Source organism: Lissotriton helveticus, chromosome 4_1 (assembly GCF_964261635.1).
Source record: "Lissotriton helveticus chromosome 4_1, aLisHel1.1, whole genome shotgun sequence".
NCBI lineage: Eukaryota > Metazoa > Chordata > Amphibia > Caudata > Salamandridae > Lissotriton > Lissotriton helveticus.
Genome location: NC_136063.1, coordinates 980,673,094 through 980,690,905, shown reverse-complemented (window position 1 = coordinate 980,690,905; position 17,812 = coordinate 980,673,094). Strand labels below are relative to the sequence as shown.

The window sequence follows — 17,812 nt, the reverse complement described above, 5'->3', positions numbered from 1 at the left end:
TGGTGTATGTTTCGTGAGCGGTCTGTGTATGTTGCTAGGGGGAGACCCGGAAAATGGGGGAAGATTTGGGGTGCTTGGAATACATACCGAGGTGATATTTGTGTGCCCCCCGCTCCAGCAGATGTTACTGAGATGTTGGATTCCACCTGATTCCGTTATTGTTTATTCTGTATTTTTGCTGTAACCAAGGAAGTACTGTGATAGTTGCACAGTGGCGGATGTCACCCAAGGCAATTCTTTTTTTCTTGTTATTGTTTGCTCTTATGTGTTTAATAAAAAGATTTTATTTTAAAAAAATTGTTCTGGCTTACTTATTAGTCACAAACAGGCACCATTTTAAAGTATACTATAGGGACAAGGCACCTTCCACTGTCAAATCACAGCTTCTATTCATCATAAAGTAATATAGAGGGTTAATGTACCTACTGCATACCACAACAGGTAACATGCAGAACACATATTAGTATTTTACGTAGATTTCTCAGTGTATTACTACTTTTGTTACAGAGATCCTTTTGTTAATTGCATTTCATAAGTTACAATCCTTATACTGTGGCACTTTCAGCTATACACCTGTAATAACGTCTTACTAGTATAGTTAACCCTAACCCACTGCATTATGTTTTAATGCCTGATTTTGTGCTGCTCCAGACAAAGCACTTTTATCATATAATGCCTCCCAGTATGGATGGTATTTGACTCCTAAACCTTGTAGCCCTTATGTATGGCTCATTGCCTCTATATAAAATGTGTGTGATGTAAAGCACTCTGACACCTTACATTGGCAGTGCTAGAAAAGAAAATTAGCAAGTGCCACATAATCGTTCTTAGTATAAATACTTATACAGACAGATATAAATGACCCTTTTACACTGCATGCACTTCTCTTACATACAGGGGTTGAACAAAGCCAAACAACCTGCCTCCAAATCATAGTTTCGCCTAACCACTTGTGAATTAATAATATCCTGAGTAGAGAGGAGCTTAGCCTGCAACCATGATGGCCGCCTGATCCCTCGGCTCCGCCGACCCTCTCGCTTTCCCTCCGGAGGGCGGCTGATCCTGCCTGTTATCCTGTACCCGCGCAGATGTTTCGGACTCGGGAGACTGTCCTGATGCCAACGGTGCGCTCCCCGGCGTGTTTACCGCAGCGGAGGCAGAGAAACGTCCTTGTCCCGTTCTGGGCGTGATGGCGGCGTCCCCGTCTTTGTTCGGTGAGGGCGGCTGCTCCTGAGTGCCACACCCGTGCTCACTTCCGACGGTCGACTGGCGGGGAGCGGCTGCTGTACTGCTCCTCACGCCGCAACGCTTCATCCCGCCTTGCTCCCTCCACGCTTGCAACACTGTTTCTGCGACCAGTGCTACAATGTGTCCTTCCCCCAGCCGGTAGCCGACGTTTGATGCCTCTTTGTTTGCCAGTAACGCTGTGGGTGCCATCTTGGACTGCGCACTCGACACTTGCATCTACCGAAGCGGGGCTGCTTTGCTGGTGTATATGACAACTGGCGCTGCACCGCGAATGAGTGCGGTGTTCTGCCGGATTGCGTGACCCCTGGGCCCCTGAGATTGTTGGCTCTGCGGAGTGCTGGCTGCCTATGCACGATGGATGTCTCTGACCGGTGTTGTGCTCAGACCAGTTCGGCTGTGCCCTGAGTGCGGGACGCTGCTGCATCTACCTCACCTGTGGCGTCTCTAACGTTTGCTGATGTTATGAGCGCTTTGAGTACTTTGCGCACTGCCCTATCTACCACTGCTCGGGACCTGGGGGACCGCCTTGACGCCATTCTGTCCGTGGAGCCCCCGACTTGCCGAATGGGTTTCGCTGTGCAGTGCGCTTCGCCACACCCTGTGCTCCAATGCCGGGCTGCGCTTCCCCAGATCTGCGTGGAGACCTTGGAGCACCCAGCTGTGATATTGCCTGTCATGGTTAGGCTACAATGGAGTGCGCTATCTGTGCCGGGGCGCTGGCTGGGGGATGATTTTTGGACGCTATGCCGAACAAATCCTGTGTGTACTACTGACATGTTTCTCTGTTTTCTCCTGGCTTTATTGCTCTTGTCTTGGCTGGTCACTCTTCGAGGGTTCCTGTTTTGTTCAGCCGACGACCGTGGGACATTGAAGTGGACAGACCTTGGTGGACAGTGCTCTTTATTGTGGCCGTCGTTTTGTCTGTTTTTTCCATCCACGAGGGTTACGCTGCGATGGTGCCTCGTCGTCGTGCTCGACCGAAGGGGACAAGGTTGATGCTGTTTTTTCTCCTTTTTTTGCCTTCTGCTGCCTGTTTTTCGATTGGATAATGTTACCTGGACTGGGGAGTTAGCCGTTGGTTCTGTTTTGGGTTCCGGGGCCGGGGGGGTGGGGCTGCTGGGTTAAATGTGTCGATGGTTTTGTTTCCAACTGTTTAGCCCTCCTCCGATCTTCACCGATTCCCTTTTTCTTTTCTCTTTCTTATTTCTATATTTCGGGTCTTTTCGGGGCGACAGGCACGCTGCTGGGGGGGGGTGGCCGTAGCCTCTGCATGCGTGTAGGGTGGGGGGTATGCGTTTTCCATATTCCTTTTTGGTTTCTATGGGCCTTTTCTTCTTTTCTTTATTCTTCTTTTCTGCCTTCCTTTGGGCGGTGGGTGGGATCGCTGCGGGGTGGGTGGTGACTAGCGAGTGACATGCTGTGGGAATGTACATCCTTTTGTATTCTCGATAAGCCGCCATTTTGTATTAATCTTACGGCTTGCTGGATCTCTGTCGGTATCGCTCGCCCGTTTCTGTTTTGGACACTTTGTATGGACTTCGATCCTCCTCAACTCCTAATTTTTTCGCTATACTATAAATTTAAAATGTAAACCTTTATTTATCCTGCTTCTCGGGCTTACCTATGTCCCTGATGTACTATGGAATGATTATGCTTTGTTCTCATTTGTTTCCGAGTCGCCGTTTCAATTGCTGCTTTGACCTGCAAGATGTTGTGGCCGGCCGGATGGTTGTGGGCCCGTATATGTTTGCCAATAATACGAAATAAAGGTTTTAAAAAAAAAAAATAATAATAATAATAATATCCTGAGTGCCTTTATTTCCCTGCCTGGCACTGAAGTGTTAGACTCCAGATAGCTCTCAATTAGGATTAGACTTTAACAAAAGGAGGATTGATGGCTCTTACAGTGACACCTTTGAGACAGATCAAACAGGAATGAAAAAAGAAGCCCCAATGACTGGCCTCACTCGGTCTCAAAAAGGCCTTTGGATGGTACTACCTATTTGGGGCGAACACCCATTACAACGATGAGAGCCCATCGCGGGTGCATTACATCGCACATTTTACATCGCGGAAATGTTTACAACGCATGCTGTTGCATCGCGCATGCTTACATCGCGGAAATGTTTACAACACATGCTGTTGCATCGCGCATGCTTACATCGCGGAAATGATTACAACGCATGTTGTCACATCGCGCATTTATTGGAAGATGACAATTGGATACGACGCATTTATTGGAAGTGAACAGTTAATGAACAGGCGGCGATGGCATGGGCATGGTATTAACTATGATGACATATGGTGAGATGTTGATACAGAAACAAAGACATTCTCTCTTGCTGTGTTCTTCCCTCAGAGCTGCTGCTTTACGAGCATGTGATGGTTCCCACAAAGGACCCGTAATTAAACACGACAGACTAGGACCTCAGCTTGTGCCAAACATTCAGAAGCAGAACACTGACTGATAGAAAAGGCTGAGATTCACGTGTGTCACCAAAACGCCACTTTGTTTGCTAGTTTGTTTATGGAGAGAAAACGTTTGAAACGTGCGCCTCTACGACACAAAAGTAAAGAAAAAGCACGCCTTTTGTTTCCTCTTTCAAAGATTCCTTTTATGCCTGCATTTTAGTTATTAAGAGACTTCGAGTGGGCTTCCTGCCACAGGGGTGACGCAAGAGAATACTTGCCTGTCCATGTACGTGTGTGTGTTGGAGAGGTGCGAGGGCTTGCACTCCAAGCAAAGGCGCCGCTTCACAGACTCATTATCACACGAAAGCCTGATATAATCCAAGGCTAAACAGCTGCAATAACCCAATCCACGGAGAAAGGAATGAATATTGCTAGCAGACTGCCACACTGGGAGTCAAGCGACGGTAAAGCCTCCTCACACTCCGGCTTCCCTTACCAAAGCGAACTCGCGCTGAATATGCGTCAGTGGGGCTTCGCAAGCCTCTGGTAATTTCTTACACGGAAGAGTTTTCACGTTAGAATGAAATTATATAAGAAAATACACAGGTGAGTGGACAGGAATCTCGTACTTTGTACTGATATATAGGCACAAGAAAATGTGTTCACAAATTAAGCACGTGAATCGCCAAGCAATTGTGATGTAAAACAGACATGTGTCTACAAGCTCAGCGCAGCAATGGTACTTACCAGGCTGCTTTTTTACTCGGGGAAATGTCATCAGGGCAAGACTCTCTGCAGAACAGAGCTGGCTCGATCAGGGGGCCCCTGAAAGGTTGGGGCCTTGGGCCAGAGCCCACTTTGCCCATGCCTTAAAACGTCCACAACAGTTGACCCCCACAGACATGAAATTCAAAATGGGTTTTTGTCGACTTCTAGGACAGCTGATGTTTGTTTTCAAGATGTTTTAATCAATCACTTTGCTGGAGTCCGAGTGTCAAGTGACCCACTTTCTGAGCAGAGTATAGGACACTGGGTCAGAATGGGCCGCTAATGCCGCTGTGATCCTGGGCAGGTCTTCATTACACAGACCAGAGGAGTCAAGCCCTCTTCTGCAGCGGACACGAGGTGCCGTCTCCTCACAAAGGAGGCGCTTCTGCCTCGGTGACACCCTGAAACCCAAGCAGAGGGCGGGAGTCTCCCCACGGTGCCTGCAGTGCACCAAGGCGCGTCTGGGCTGAGGTTGGGCTTCCTTTAGTAATCTGACCTCGAATCTTAACGTTTAATAAAATGACCCGCTGCCGCTATGAACGCGAATCAGGGGGAAATGAACCGAAGAAACAGGAGAACTTTAACCAGCCAGGTGTTTGAGAATTCGAAATCCGGTTTTAACATCGACTCAATATTCCGGGAAAAGGAAACTTCCTTCCAACTTTAGTCGCAAGGAAAAATGCGCGCACACACACAGCTGAAATAAAACAAACTGGAGAGTGGTGCACGCGCGCCCAGCATCTGTCTTCAATTACCGCGGGCCCTGACAGCTGGTAATTGAAGAAATATGCCCTTCTGCTGCGCGTGTCCGCACGGAATATGCACTCGGCGGAGCAACTCTATGGCCTATTGCGTGCTCTCTTGTAAAAACACAAGCATGCGAGGGCCAATTGCCATGCAGCTGGCAAAAAAAACCAGCAAAAATCACGAGCTTTTTGGAATTTGGTAGGTACGATTTTCGAAGCCCTCAGAAAAGGACTCTTAGGCCACGCCCACTTCGTGGGACGTAGGCCGAGCCCTAAACAAGGAAAATCAGGACATGTAGGGCTGCAATAACTCAGTGCCTTAATCCATGAAGACACTCGACTGAACTGTATCAAGAATTAGCCTTAAAAAGGAAAACTGTTTAACGGACAATATAAACAAACCTTTTTGTATTATACTGAAAGACTATTTTAACCCTCATTTAAGGACGTCATAGGTGTCTAATGTGTTTTACTACTCTTATAAAAAATATAAATTTTAATGTAACATTGTTATGGTTTTAATTAACCAAACAATAAAGAGTTTCTTCTTCTTCTTTGTTCACACAGTAACCTCACAGATTCAGGACACACTCCTAAAGACACTTACCTAGACTCTTATGAACCCCCATAAACAGTTGGACCCAAGTTTGCTCCCTAATAAGAGCACGGGCAGGCCTGCATGCGGACTCAAGCATCCTGAAAGTGTGTCAGATACAATGCAGTATGTTTAGCTGATGCCAATGTAATGATCAGCGACTGTACCTCTCTCCGTGTCTGTCCTATTCCTTTTTCTTTTCACCACTAATTTTTCTGTCCTTTCCTTCTTTCTTCTCTTTCGCTCTCAAAATTCAATGAATAGGGGCTAGCTATGTATACAACAATGTATAAACGACTACTATCCATTCTTGGCTAACCCTGTAACAGCGGTTGTGATTGTACTCTTTGTAAAATTAATTTAAAATTGTTTTTATTTTTAAAGAACAGGTACCGTACCACTGTAACAACACTTACTCATAATGGAATCCAATGTCGTGGTTGCCAGCAATTGCTATTAGCTCTGTGTATTTTGCGTGTCTAAACATGCTGCGAAAGCGAGCGACGTCATCAGCCCAGGCCTGCAAAACAAGGATTTGACACATTTGAATCACTTCACAAGTTCTATAGGGGCACCTATAAAACAAACAATATGCACTTGTTTTGAACGTTCTTTTCAACCTCACAGACTGGATATGGTAAGTTCGTGAAAAAGAAGCTACCAAGTCATTAAGGGCAAAAAAGAACAAATGCGTTTCCCAAAATACTAGTCATTATTTTCCAGAAGCTCTGGCGCATTTCAGTCACAGAACAGTATGCATGCAAAACATATAGTGTGACAATTGTAGTGAGAAGTGGAGTGGCTAATTCCTTACTGTGGACTATGATATTTTACTTTGAACTAAACAAAGTTTAGTTGAAGGACAAAGCAGGATCCACGAGGAAGCAACAAGGAGAGTTAGGACCTGATAACAAAGGGGCACATAATCCCATTTCGGGCACAGGCCCCCGTTTAGGTCCAAAAAGGGGATTACAATTGGGGTGCAATTTGTGCACCTCGGTCTTGGGAATTAGATCCTCAATTGATGTGTTAGGTCCCAATTTCGAGGTGCCAAATTTTACACATTTTATTCACTCACCTCAAAGTATAAGAGTGTTTTGAACAAAACCAGATTCATATAGTGAAATCAATTCATAGGAAGAAATAACTGCAGCTGGAATAACAAACGTTTGGCAAAGCCAATAGATCTTGCCTATGCAAGAGCTATTGGCTTGGCCAATGTCTTTTAGCCATGTTGTACAGCAGCCTGGCTGCTGTTTAGCATTGCTAAAAGTTAATGATGTGGTGCAAAGTGGTGTAGGGTAGCATAGCATAGAGGAGAGTGGCATAAACGAGAGTGGCGCAGAGTGAAGTGGTGTAGAAAGGTGTAAAGTAGAGTGGTAGTAGAGAAGAGTGGCATAGAGTGGAGTGGCGCAGAGCAGCATAGATAAGAGCGGCGCCAGGTAGTGGCGTAGAGTGGATGGCCATAGAGTGGAGTGGTGTAATGTGTTGTACAGTGGAGTGGAGTGGCGAAGAGTAGAGTGGCATAGAATGGCGTGGAGTGGCGTAGAATGGAGTGGTCTAGAGTAGAGTGGGGTAGAACAGAGTGGTGTGGTGTGCCATAGAGTGAAGTGGCATAGATGGGTTTGGAGTGGCATAGAGTGGAGTGGCACAGAGTGTAGTGACATGGAGTAGAGTGGGATGGAGCTGAGTCTAGTGGTGTAACACAGGGTGGCACAGAGCAGTGTGGCGTTGCATAGAGTGGCATGATGTAGAGTAGTGTGGCAAAGGGTGTAGTAGCATGGAGTAGAGTACAGTGGCACAGAGTGGACTGGCACAGAGTGGATGTAGTGAAGTGGCACAGAGTTGAGTGGTTGAAGTGGAGGGGCTTGAAGTGGCTTAAAGTGGCATGGAGTAGAGTGGAGTGGCACAGAGCAGCATAGATAAGAGCAGCACAGGGTAGTGGCACAGAGTGTATTGCCATAGAGTGGAGTGGTGCAAGGTGTTGTACAGTGGAGTGGCATAGAGTGGAGTGACAAAGACTAGAGTGGCATAGAGTGGAGTGCCGTAGAATGGAGTGGTCTAGAGTAGAGTGGCGTAGAACAGAGTTGTGTGGTGTGCCGTAGAGTGGAGTGCCACAGAGTGCTTTGGAGTGGCACAGAGTGCAGTGATGTGGAGTAGAGTGGAATGGAGCTGAGTCTAGTGGTGTAACACGGAGTGGCACAGAGTGGTGTGGAGTTGCATAGAGTAGCATGATGAAGAGTAGAGTGGTAAAGAGTGTAGTGGCATGGAGTAGAGTAGAGTGGCACAGAGTGGACTGGCACAGAGTGGATGTAGTGAAGTGGCACAGAATTGAGTGGTTAGAGGGAAGGGGCTCGAAGTGGCTTAACGTGGCATGGAGTAGAGTGGCGTGGAGTGGCATGGCTTAGAGTGATGTGGCAGAGTGGAGTGGCATACAGTGGAGTGATGTACAGTGTAGTGGCAAGAGTGGCTAGAGTGGAGTAGCATAGAGTGGAGTGACGTAGAGTGGCATGGCATAGAGTGGCTAGAGTGGAGTGGGGCAGAGTGGCATACAGGAGTTTAGAGTGAAGTAGGGTGGAGTGGCGTAGAGTAGAATGGAGTGGCATAGAGTAGAGTGGCACAGAGTGGAGTGGTGAAGTGGAGTGGTGCAGAGTAGAAATGAGTGGCCTAGAGTGAAGTTGTGTAGAGTGGAGTGGTCTAGAGTAGACTGGCGTAGAACAGAGTGGTGTGGTGTGCCGTAAAGTGGAGTGGCATAGAGTGGCTTGGAGTGGCATAGCGTGGAGTGGCATAGAGAGGAGTAACACAGAGTGCAGTGATGTGGAGCACAGTGGAGCGGAGTAGAGTGGAGCTGAGTCGAGTGGTGTAGCGTGGAGTGGCGCGGAGCAGTGCGGCGTAGCGTAGAGTGGCATGATGTAGAGTGGCAATAAGAGGAGTGGCGTGGAGTAGAGTGGCACAGAGAGGACTGGCATAGAGTGGATGTAGTACAGTGGCACAGAGTAGAATAGTTAAAGTGGAGTGGAGGGGCATGGAGTGGGGTAGAGTGGCATGGAGTAGAGTGGAGCAGCGTAGCGTGGAGTGCCATAGAGTAGAGTGGCATGGCATAGAGTACTTTGGCCGAGTGGAGTGGCATAGAGTGGAGTTACGGACGGTGGAGTAGCATAGGGTGGAGTGGGGTAGATGGGTTAGAGTGGAGTGGGGTAGAGTGGCGTGGTGTAGAGTGAAGTAGAGTGGTGTAGAGTGGTATGGTGTGGCATAGAGTAGAATGAGTCGCGTAGAGTGGCACAGAGTATAGTGGAAAAGTGGAGTGGCGCAGAGTAGAATGGAGTGGCATAGAGTGGCCTAGAGTGAAGTTGTGTAGAGTGGAGGGACGTAGAGTGAAGTAGAGTAGAGTGAAGTGGCATGGCATAGAGGGGAGTGAAACTGAGTGGCATTGTAGGGAGGGGCACTATGTGGAGAGGAGTAACGTAGAGTGGCACTGTGTGGAGTACAGTGGCATTGTGCGTAGGAGTACTGAGTTGAGTTGCAACAAGTGAAGTGGCGTAGAGATGAGTGGAGTGGTGTTGATTGGCATGGAGCGGAGTATCGTAAAGTGGTGTAGAGTATTGTAGAGCAGCGTGACACTGTGTGGAGTCGAGTGGCGTAAAGTGGCCCTGTGTAAAGTGTGTGTGTGAAGTAGCACAGAGTAGTTACATAGAATAGAGGGGAGTGGTATAGAGTAGAGCGGCGCGGAGTATTGTAGAGATGAGTGGCACAGAGTGGCACTGTGTGAAGTAGTGTAGAGTAACACTATGTGGAGTGTTTGTGGAGTGAAGTGGCTTAGAGTAGAGTGGAATAGTGTAGAGTGGAGTGGCAGAGAGTGGCGTAGAGTAGATTGGTGTAGGGTGGAGTGGGCATAGAGTGGAGTGGAGTGGAGGGGCTTCGAAAGACTGAGTGGAGCAGCATACATGCCAACATTTTCAAACAAGAAAGTGCGAGACATTCAAAACAAAATCAGGGGATGTATTTCCCACATTGGCTTATATTGCTTCACAAGGAGTTTTAGGCGTGACACACCTAAAATTAAGCCATTTTGGGTTTAAAAAATCGTGAGCCTCCTGCCTGATTTGCATCTTTCAGAATGTACTGAGAAGTACAGCTGTGGGTGTAACTTAAACAAAGTACAAACTTAAAATCAACGCAAATGTAGGAGGCATAAAGGAGATGAATGGCTAAAAGTCAACAAAAATAGGCATGCGGCTGAAAGCATCTTGAAGGTGTAAATGTGTTGGTATTGTGACATGTATATATTATAACGGCTCCGTCCAACTAATGTAAAAAAAATATTTTATTTTAGTTGTACGAGTAAGCCAAAAGATGCAGGCTTGGATAAACAATGTCCAAAGATGCATTTGAAAACAGAACGAAAGGAGAAAGCAGCATGAGAACTGGAACAGAGGAAGTGTCCTTGAACGCATACCTCACTCACAACATGATCAGCTGAAGGACACTAATTAAGTTGGATCAATCTGTGCTTGGTCCATGTGTTACACAAAGAAAAGGAAGTGACGCCACGCGCACACTGGCCTGTAAGGAGTCAGCAAAGAAGAGTGACAATGAAGCCAACGAATGGTAAGTAATAGGTTGGGTCCAAGCTCTGTATTGCAAAAAAAATACCCTTCGCTTGTAAGAGTGCATGCGCTGGAGCATGGGAGACCTAAAAAGCTGGGCAAAGGCAGAGCGGGAGGAGAGAGGAGGGGAGGGAAGTGCAGATCAGGGCATAGAAACAATGGGACAGGGATTCACAGGGCTTAAAAAAGTGAGCCGAAGTATCTGTTCGACAGAAACAAATGTCAGCAAAATACAAACATCAAAAGTAAGTTATAGAGTCTGCAAAAGAACTTGAATTGCGTAGGTACATTTTAAACAGTTGGACCTTTGGAGCTTTTATGGATGAAAATACATTCAGTGCCAGTTGCATAAGAAGAGTGATAACATTCCAGGAAGAGGAAGCAGAGCCAGGGAATGACTGTTTAAGAGCTTGGGTGATGCAGAATTTCGGATTTTTTTTAACAGAAGGGAGTTCTTACTCCTGGGGCAACTCTTGAAGCCAGAAACGGTCAGGAGATGTGCGGAGTAGCTTGGTTTCCCAGAAGGAAGACTCTTTAGACCTTTTTTGATACATTTGTCAATTGTTAGCATGATGCTCTACGAACTTCTTACTGAGTGAGACAACCATCCGTTATGCTATCATATTAATGCTGTAGCCTATACATCGGTGGAAGAGGTCCTATTTTGATTACAATAACTGTACAACATGCCCTTGTCTTTTCTCTTCATAATGAATCATTATGTTTTATGTTTAACTGGTCACATTTAGACCTTTAGGTATTGGCAGAAACACCATGCCTTTGTCAAGGTGAACTGGAAACATAAATTACATTTCCATAATTCACTGAAGTTTTGTAAGTGCGTTTATTACACTAGCTATCACAAAAATGGAGAGCGAAAGACTATGAGACCAACTGCCTTCTCCCAAAACCAATAGTCACACACAAGATGAAGTGAAATTGGTAAATAAAGATAGGTATGGATCCTATTCTAGGAAAAAAATTCTTTCCTAGTATCTCTTGGGTATGCAAAGATATTGGAGTATATGCATCACTCACTTTATCGGGACTTGATTCATCATCTGTGCCTATCAACACCCTGGTAGGATGGTACCACCAGGGCGGACTCAACCAAAACAGAAATGGGAGTTCTTAGATTAAATCTTACTGGCCAACCAGGGATCCAGAAGAGAGAAGGTTTAAAAATACCTACAGGTATACCCAAAGAGTTCCTTTATTCATAGGGTACCTATGGTATGGATTACAAATTTCTTAGGTTTTGTATTGAATACAATTGTTCAATTAAACCTACTGTATAGATGCTAATATGTTTTGGCCCGCGCTAAGAGCCCAGTCTAGTCTGGGGCCTACATCAGGGCTATTTGGTGTATCCCTGCCTACACATGCATACCATGCACATACATGAGCCCTAGGGCTCTCACCTGTCTCGATCTTCTATCGTTTGGAGTTACCGAAGAAACAAAAATGGGTTTTCATCAAGGTTAAATGGTGAACCCAAAGTGATTATCTATCACATTTGCGCGTAATCTGTGGTCCTATTACAAATTTTGTAAGGACTTGTAGTGGTGCCCTTGTCCGTATAGGGATCAGGGCTTACTATTCCTAAAATAGGAAACGTCCCTTAAATTAAAAAAGTGATTGTAAGGTGCTGGTTGATAGTATTGTCATATAACAGTATCATTGGTCCGTGATCTCTGTAAATTCATCTTTTACAAAGGTGGTTTTGGACGAATGAAACACTGAAAATAATACATATTGCATATAAACCAATCACTCAAGCAAAGCTCATGCTTCGTGCTTAAGTATATATTTTTTAAAGTTTGTGCAAACTTGTTGCTTACCTCTGTTCTAGGTCTCTCAAGGGTCATGAGAGTGGTGTCACCATATAGTCACAATAAAGTGAGTGAGGCAGGCGTCTACTCCAATATCTTTGGGTACCCAAGCGATACAAGGTGTGAGAAGTTGGCCTGGCATATGCTGTCCACTAGTTAGAGTGAGCACCTTGCACCAGCTATGTAGAGCAGCCTTCAGGCTAAATCTTGAAGGAGTGTATAGCAGCTTGGATTACCAGATTATCACCTCTTGAATGTCTAAATAAAAAGAGAACCACAATATATATATATATAGATATATGTATCAAGTAAAAGAACACTGACATACCAAGTCCCGGGTAGGAAAGACGGGCGGTCTATAACCAAATTCATGTCATGTCACACAGACTTTGCAGTTTACTGCCTGATATGCCCCTGCATGTTACGGTACGTTGGGAGTACCATCAATCCTGTCAAGTTGAGGGTATTAGAACACATGCGGGCCATTGTAAATAAAGATTTTACTTACCCCGTGGCCCGACACTTCTCTCTGAAACACAACAGTGACAGGAATCTTCTCAGGTACTTTTGTTTGGACCAAGTCGAAGAAAATCCGAGAGGGGGCAATAGATTGCTCACACTTAGGAGACTTGAATCTCGTTACATCTTAGATCTGGAGACCAAAGCACCTGGAGGCTTAAATATGGGAGAAGAACTGGCCTCTCATTTAGGTTAATAATGTCCATTTCTGTATCTTGAGAACCATTTGAGTTAAATATTGAATTTTCTGCATATTAGTTGAAATGTTTGTGCTATATTCTTCAAAATGTCCTGATGATTTTGTTTTTGTTTTTGTTCTTGTGATGGATGATGCTACTATTAGCAATATCTAACTAGACGAATTGCTTCAGTTTTTGACTACACCTAAGTTGTGGCAGTCCTAACGGGCTGCAATTGCTGATCCACGGCTAGATTTTGTCCGACTTGACCACATTAGAGTTTTGTGTGTGTTTTTTGTCGGTAGTTGATTATCTCCCAATAATGCATTGATGTCTTGGCCAAAAAATGTATTTAGATTGATTATAATACATGGTTTTATTTTTTAAGATATCAACCTCGCCGATACACGGCAGTATACAGGTGTTGTAAACTTGCTGGCAATTCATTGTAAATAGTGTTGATCGTGTACACTCTAAGATGGCGCCTAGCTTTTCATGTAAGAATTTGTCCTTTGTTTGTTTTGAATGTCTTTGCAAACATTGATAATGGCGCTGCGCTCCGCATATCAGATGTAAACATTGAGGAAGGGAGGGCTCTCCCGAAACGCGTCTGTTTGGTTAATAAACCACCCTGCTAAAGAACACTGCTGTGCTCGAGAGTGCTTTATATTCCTGTAACCCGGCTGGGTATTTTCAGGACTTTGGAGCTGTAATATATATATATATATATATACACACACACACACACCCGGCGTGCTCTTCCCTGTAGTCGTGGAAAACGAAGAACAACACAGGAGCCGTGGCCACTATTCAAGGTGCAGTTTAATGCAGACACAACGTCCTACGCGTTTCAGAGTATACTACTCCTTCATCACGGGCAAAGTTTGTGCATTTCAGTGTAGTTAATAAAGTAAAGTAATATGTCACGTGATAAAAACATAAAGAAAATACTGCGCCTATAATCATTAAACCTTAGGTGATTTTACAATTGTTTTGTAATGTATATTTACACATTCGAGTTCATCTACACGTTGGTAATGGTGGGATTATAAAAACAAAATACGAAATTAAATCGTGGCTGCAACCAAAGCATTTAACAATTTCAGCATTGTTCATGAAAACCAGCGTTTGCAATACACGCTCACCAGGTCATAATATTGCCTGCAACCGTGACCAACTTATTGTAACATTGTCAGCGTAAATTAAATAAATATTTGATCAGTAACACAAAGTTTTGTAAAACATTGCTGCTACCGGAATCGAACTTATCATCTCAAAAGACAGCGTTCAACGAACATTCCCTGTCGCTCTGTTGCTTGAGCTATTAGATGACCCGCTCTCTCCGTCGGTACCTCGCGCCTGCTCCACTCCCACTTGGAAGCAGGCGCGAGGTACCGACGGAGAGAGCGGGGCCTCATTTTTCCCGAGTGGGTGCCGGGTGAGGTGGGGCAACTCCCCACACAAAGCTGGGGAGGATAATCTACTCGTTTTTCCACCAGACAACATTGGGAATCCAAGTTCCTGGTAGGATTACTTCAGTCTTGATTTTTTGCTTGTTTCCTATTTAGTTTTCACTGATTTTTTGCAGTGCATTCAACATCACGGTCCTGAAGAAAGCTGGATATAGTTTATCCTCAGCTGAAACATGTCGACCACTCTGCACTACGCCTTTACATAGTGATAATTTCACACTATGTAGCGTCATTTTAATCTTAACACTGTAACAGTGCTCATTAAACATATTTTCTGTTACAGTAGTTATTTTTATCTCACACTTTCACGTTGCACATCACCATCACCACATTAAATACAGTTGGCTAGAGGGTTACCTTTGAATCCATCTTTACACCATCACCTGATGGGTTGGGTAAGATTGGATCTACCATCCGTATCCCAAATGACGATACCCCGCCATCATGGTGGCCTGATGGGAGTTTTTCAGCCATCTGTAATTTCTGTTGTGTCCCACTCTTCCTTGTAACTTTAGTATCAGTACATTACACCAGTGTTCTGACTTGGTATCTCTTGTTAGTGTTTTGTGTGGCTATTATTGGGTTATGAGATACCTAGGTCGTTAAACTAACCCTCAGACCCTCCCCTATCTCTTATTTGTTCTATATATATATATATACACCAACTGTACATTCATAAATATAATTGATCTATACACAACCATAACATTTTCATGTAAAAAAATATATAAATAATTGTGCTATCTCGATTTATATTAGCAGCCATTGATTTACTTTGCACAGATAAAAACCTAAAAGCTCTACATTTCTATGGTTTTCAACAGAACAAGTTTTTTTGTGTTTTGTATCTGAGTTGGTTGTGTATTATTATATCATACATTTAGCCAACCTCCTGCAAAACATTCTCTTACTGTTCTTTTAGCAAATTTCATTGCTACAACCATAGTGTATCAGACTACTGGGACTACTTAACCACTTCCGTGCTCATGACGAGCTGAGCTCGTCATGAGTTGCGCCGCTCGCATGCTCATGACGAGCTCAGCTCGTCATGTAACGCGGCTTTTAGAAAAAAGCCGCACAGCGCAAAAATAACCGCCGCACGCATGCGGTTAAAAGGATAAATGTGTGGATATGTGCTCACCCTGTGCAACTTATAATAGGAAAACTAAAGATGAAAAAGATTAAAATCATGAGATCTTTCTACTAAATGGATTGGGAGGCAACTACATTAGATGTTCTTTGCTTTCTTTTAAACCACCCTTAGTGAAGATAGGTATAAAAATCCTCACTGGTGTTTAATCCATTAGGCACTTTGCAATCTGATAAAACTATATGCCTGGTTTCGAGTTTCCTCAGTTCAGCCTCCCGGTTACCGCCTCTTTTCTGCGGTGGAACCGTATCTATGACAAAGTATCTCAAGCCTGAGACATTGCCGTTGTGTACTTCTCCAAAGTGCCTGGCCACCGGGTACGCCATCTCACCGTTGGTTTTAGCCCTTATGTGCTGGAGCACTCGCTTATGCACCTGCAGCTTAGTGCTTCCCGCATAGCGCAGGCCACAAGGGCACTCCAACACATACACGGCGTACTCAGTTTTGCAGGTTAGCTTGCTTTTTATAATTATTGGATTAGTACTCAGTGGAATTGTATATTGAGTTCTACTTTCTCCAAATTTACAGGCCTTGCAAACTGAACATTTTATAAAACCTTTACTGCCACTCAACCAGTTTTTATTCACTCTTACTTCAGGACTACTAGTCACCAAGTGATCAGCAAGAGATTTTGCTTTCCTGTAGGCAATACTGGGCGAAGATGTCATTATCCGACCCAGTACTGGATCACTGGTGATAAGACTCCAATGCTTGGTGACTATCCTGCGAATGTTTGAAATATATATCTATATATAAAATATATGTATTTATTACTAAACGTTCTCTAGTAATATCTTTAGGAGATTACATAGCAAAGTGCACACTTTAAATGCAATAGAACTTCAGTAAATAGCACAATATACACCGGGCCCCAGGGGGGAACCAAACCATATATTAAGAAAGTGGTATAAGAACCACGACTTGACTAGACACAAGGCCTAGAGCCTGTAGAATCGCTGGGACCACAAGGAACCACCTAAGGTAGTGACACAGAGGACCCACGGGGGGGGATCGTGCAGTGTAAAAACACAGCCGCAAATCGCCGTTAACTTAAATGGGGAAAGTCACGGTTGGAAATTTAAAGATTAAAGACACTTAGGAGAGGACTTTGAACAAACCCCTTCTGACTTAAGGGGTTCTAGGGCCAACACCCACGGGAGCACCGGAGTACTCAGGTTACCTCGCCCAGGGAAGCCGGGTGCATAGGTGTCTTTTGGTGTCGGGAATCGTCGTTGATTTCAATGGCGATCTGCTGCAAAGTGCTGCTGCTGTGGAGAAGAAACGTGTCAGGTGTGATCCAAGCCTGGATTGAAGATGTGAAGAACCTGAAAGCAGAGGGGACAGAGTCTGGGACACTTGCCAGTGACCAGTGGCTTGGTAGACGAATGCCCACCGATGTCGGGTGTTTCAGGTGCGAAGAAGTGTAGCTTGAGTCTGCAGCCACGAGGATCAGGAGGCCTCAACAACGACCAGGAGCTGGATTCGAGCTGTCCCACGAAGGATGGCGAGTGCTGCAGTGTCGGTGCCCGGATTGGACCCAACCAGCCTTGGCAACAGCAACCCACACAGGAAGAGAAAAGATGCTTCTGTGTGAACCGGCAAGGTGCGGGGAACTCACAAAGTGGTGGAGAGTCAGGGCAAATTTGGAGCAACCAGGGAAGCCCAAGGAAAGTCAAAGTTGCCTTCGCAGGGACCCACCAGTCAACGGACCAGGGAACGCGAAGGTACCTCGAGCGAAAACACAAAGGGCCGGCTCACGGAACACTTGTGGAGTGTAGGCCAGCAATCTTCGGAGGAAAAGGTGATCGGGGTCTGGGTACAAGTAACCCAATGCACAGCCTCAAGGAACGTCGAGAAGCGAATGCACTTTCAAATGTGCACGATGTCCAGGGGTTCCGGTTCCATGGTACCCATGAGGGCTGCAGGTCTCAGCTTTGCTGGGGACTCAGGTCGGCCTCGGGGTAGTCTGGAAATCCACCTCCTGTGTTGCAAAAACTTCAGAGTCCGGCAGGAGCTTCGGAAATGCAGACCAGTCAGATGCGTCTTTGGTGTCTGCCACACAGGGGAGTAACTCATTTACTCCAAGGGAGATTCTTCAGTCATCCAGCGTTGTGCAGATTGTTGAAGTTCCAGGATTCAGTATCAGAGTTTTATCCAGGTGTAATCTAAAGTCCTGTTGCCAGAGGTTCCTATCTTATACCCAAGGAAGGGGTGAGACAAACTCTGGGGACCCACCTATGGGAGGATTTGTAAAGTGGGATGGCTACACCCATTTCCTTTGTCC

The 17,812-nt window shown here is 45.3% G+C and overlaps 1 protein-coding gene and 1 long non-coding RNA gene across 4 annotated transcripts in view; one reads left to right on the top strand and one right to left on the bottom strand.

The window, feature by feature from the left end:
• Positions 1 to 17,812, bottom strand: part of MPPE1 (metallophosphoesterase 1) — a 766,027-nt gene that overhangs the window by 290,657 nt on the left and 457,558 nt on the right. For all 3 annotated transcript variants that reach the window (XM_078687603.1, XM_078687605.1, XM_078687604.1), the window contains one exon: positions 6,186 to 6,289. In XM_078687603.1, the coding sequence (XP_078543729.1) occupies positions 6,186 to 6,289 (104 nt within the window). The remainder of the gene's footprint in view (positions 1 to 6,185; positions 6,290 to 17,812) is intronic.
• LOC144828945 (uncharacterized) overlaps positions 1 to 17,812 on the top strand; it is a 48,682-nt gene that overhangs the window by 29,170 nt on the left and 1,700 nt on the right. The gene's annotated exons all lie outside the window — the stretch shown is intronic.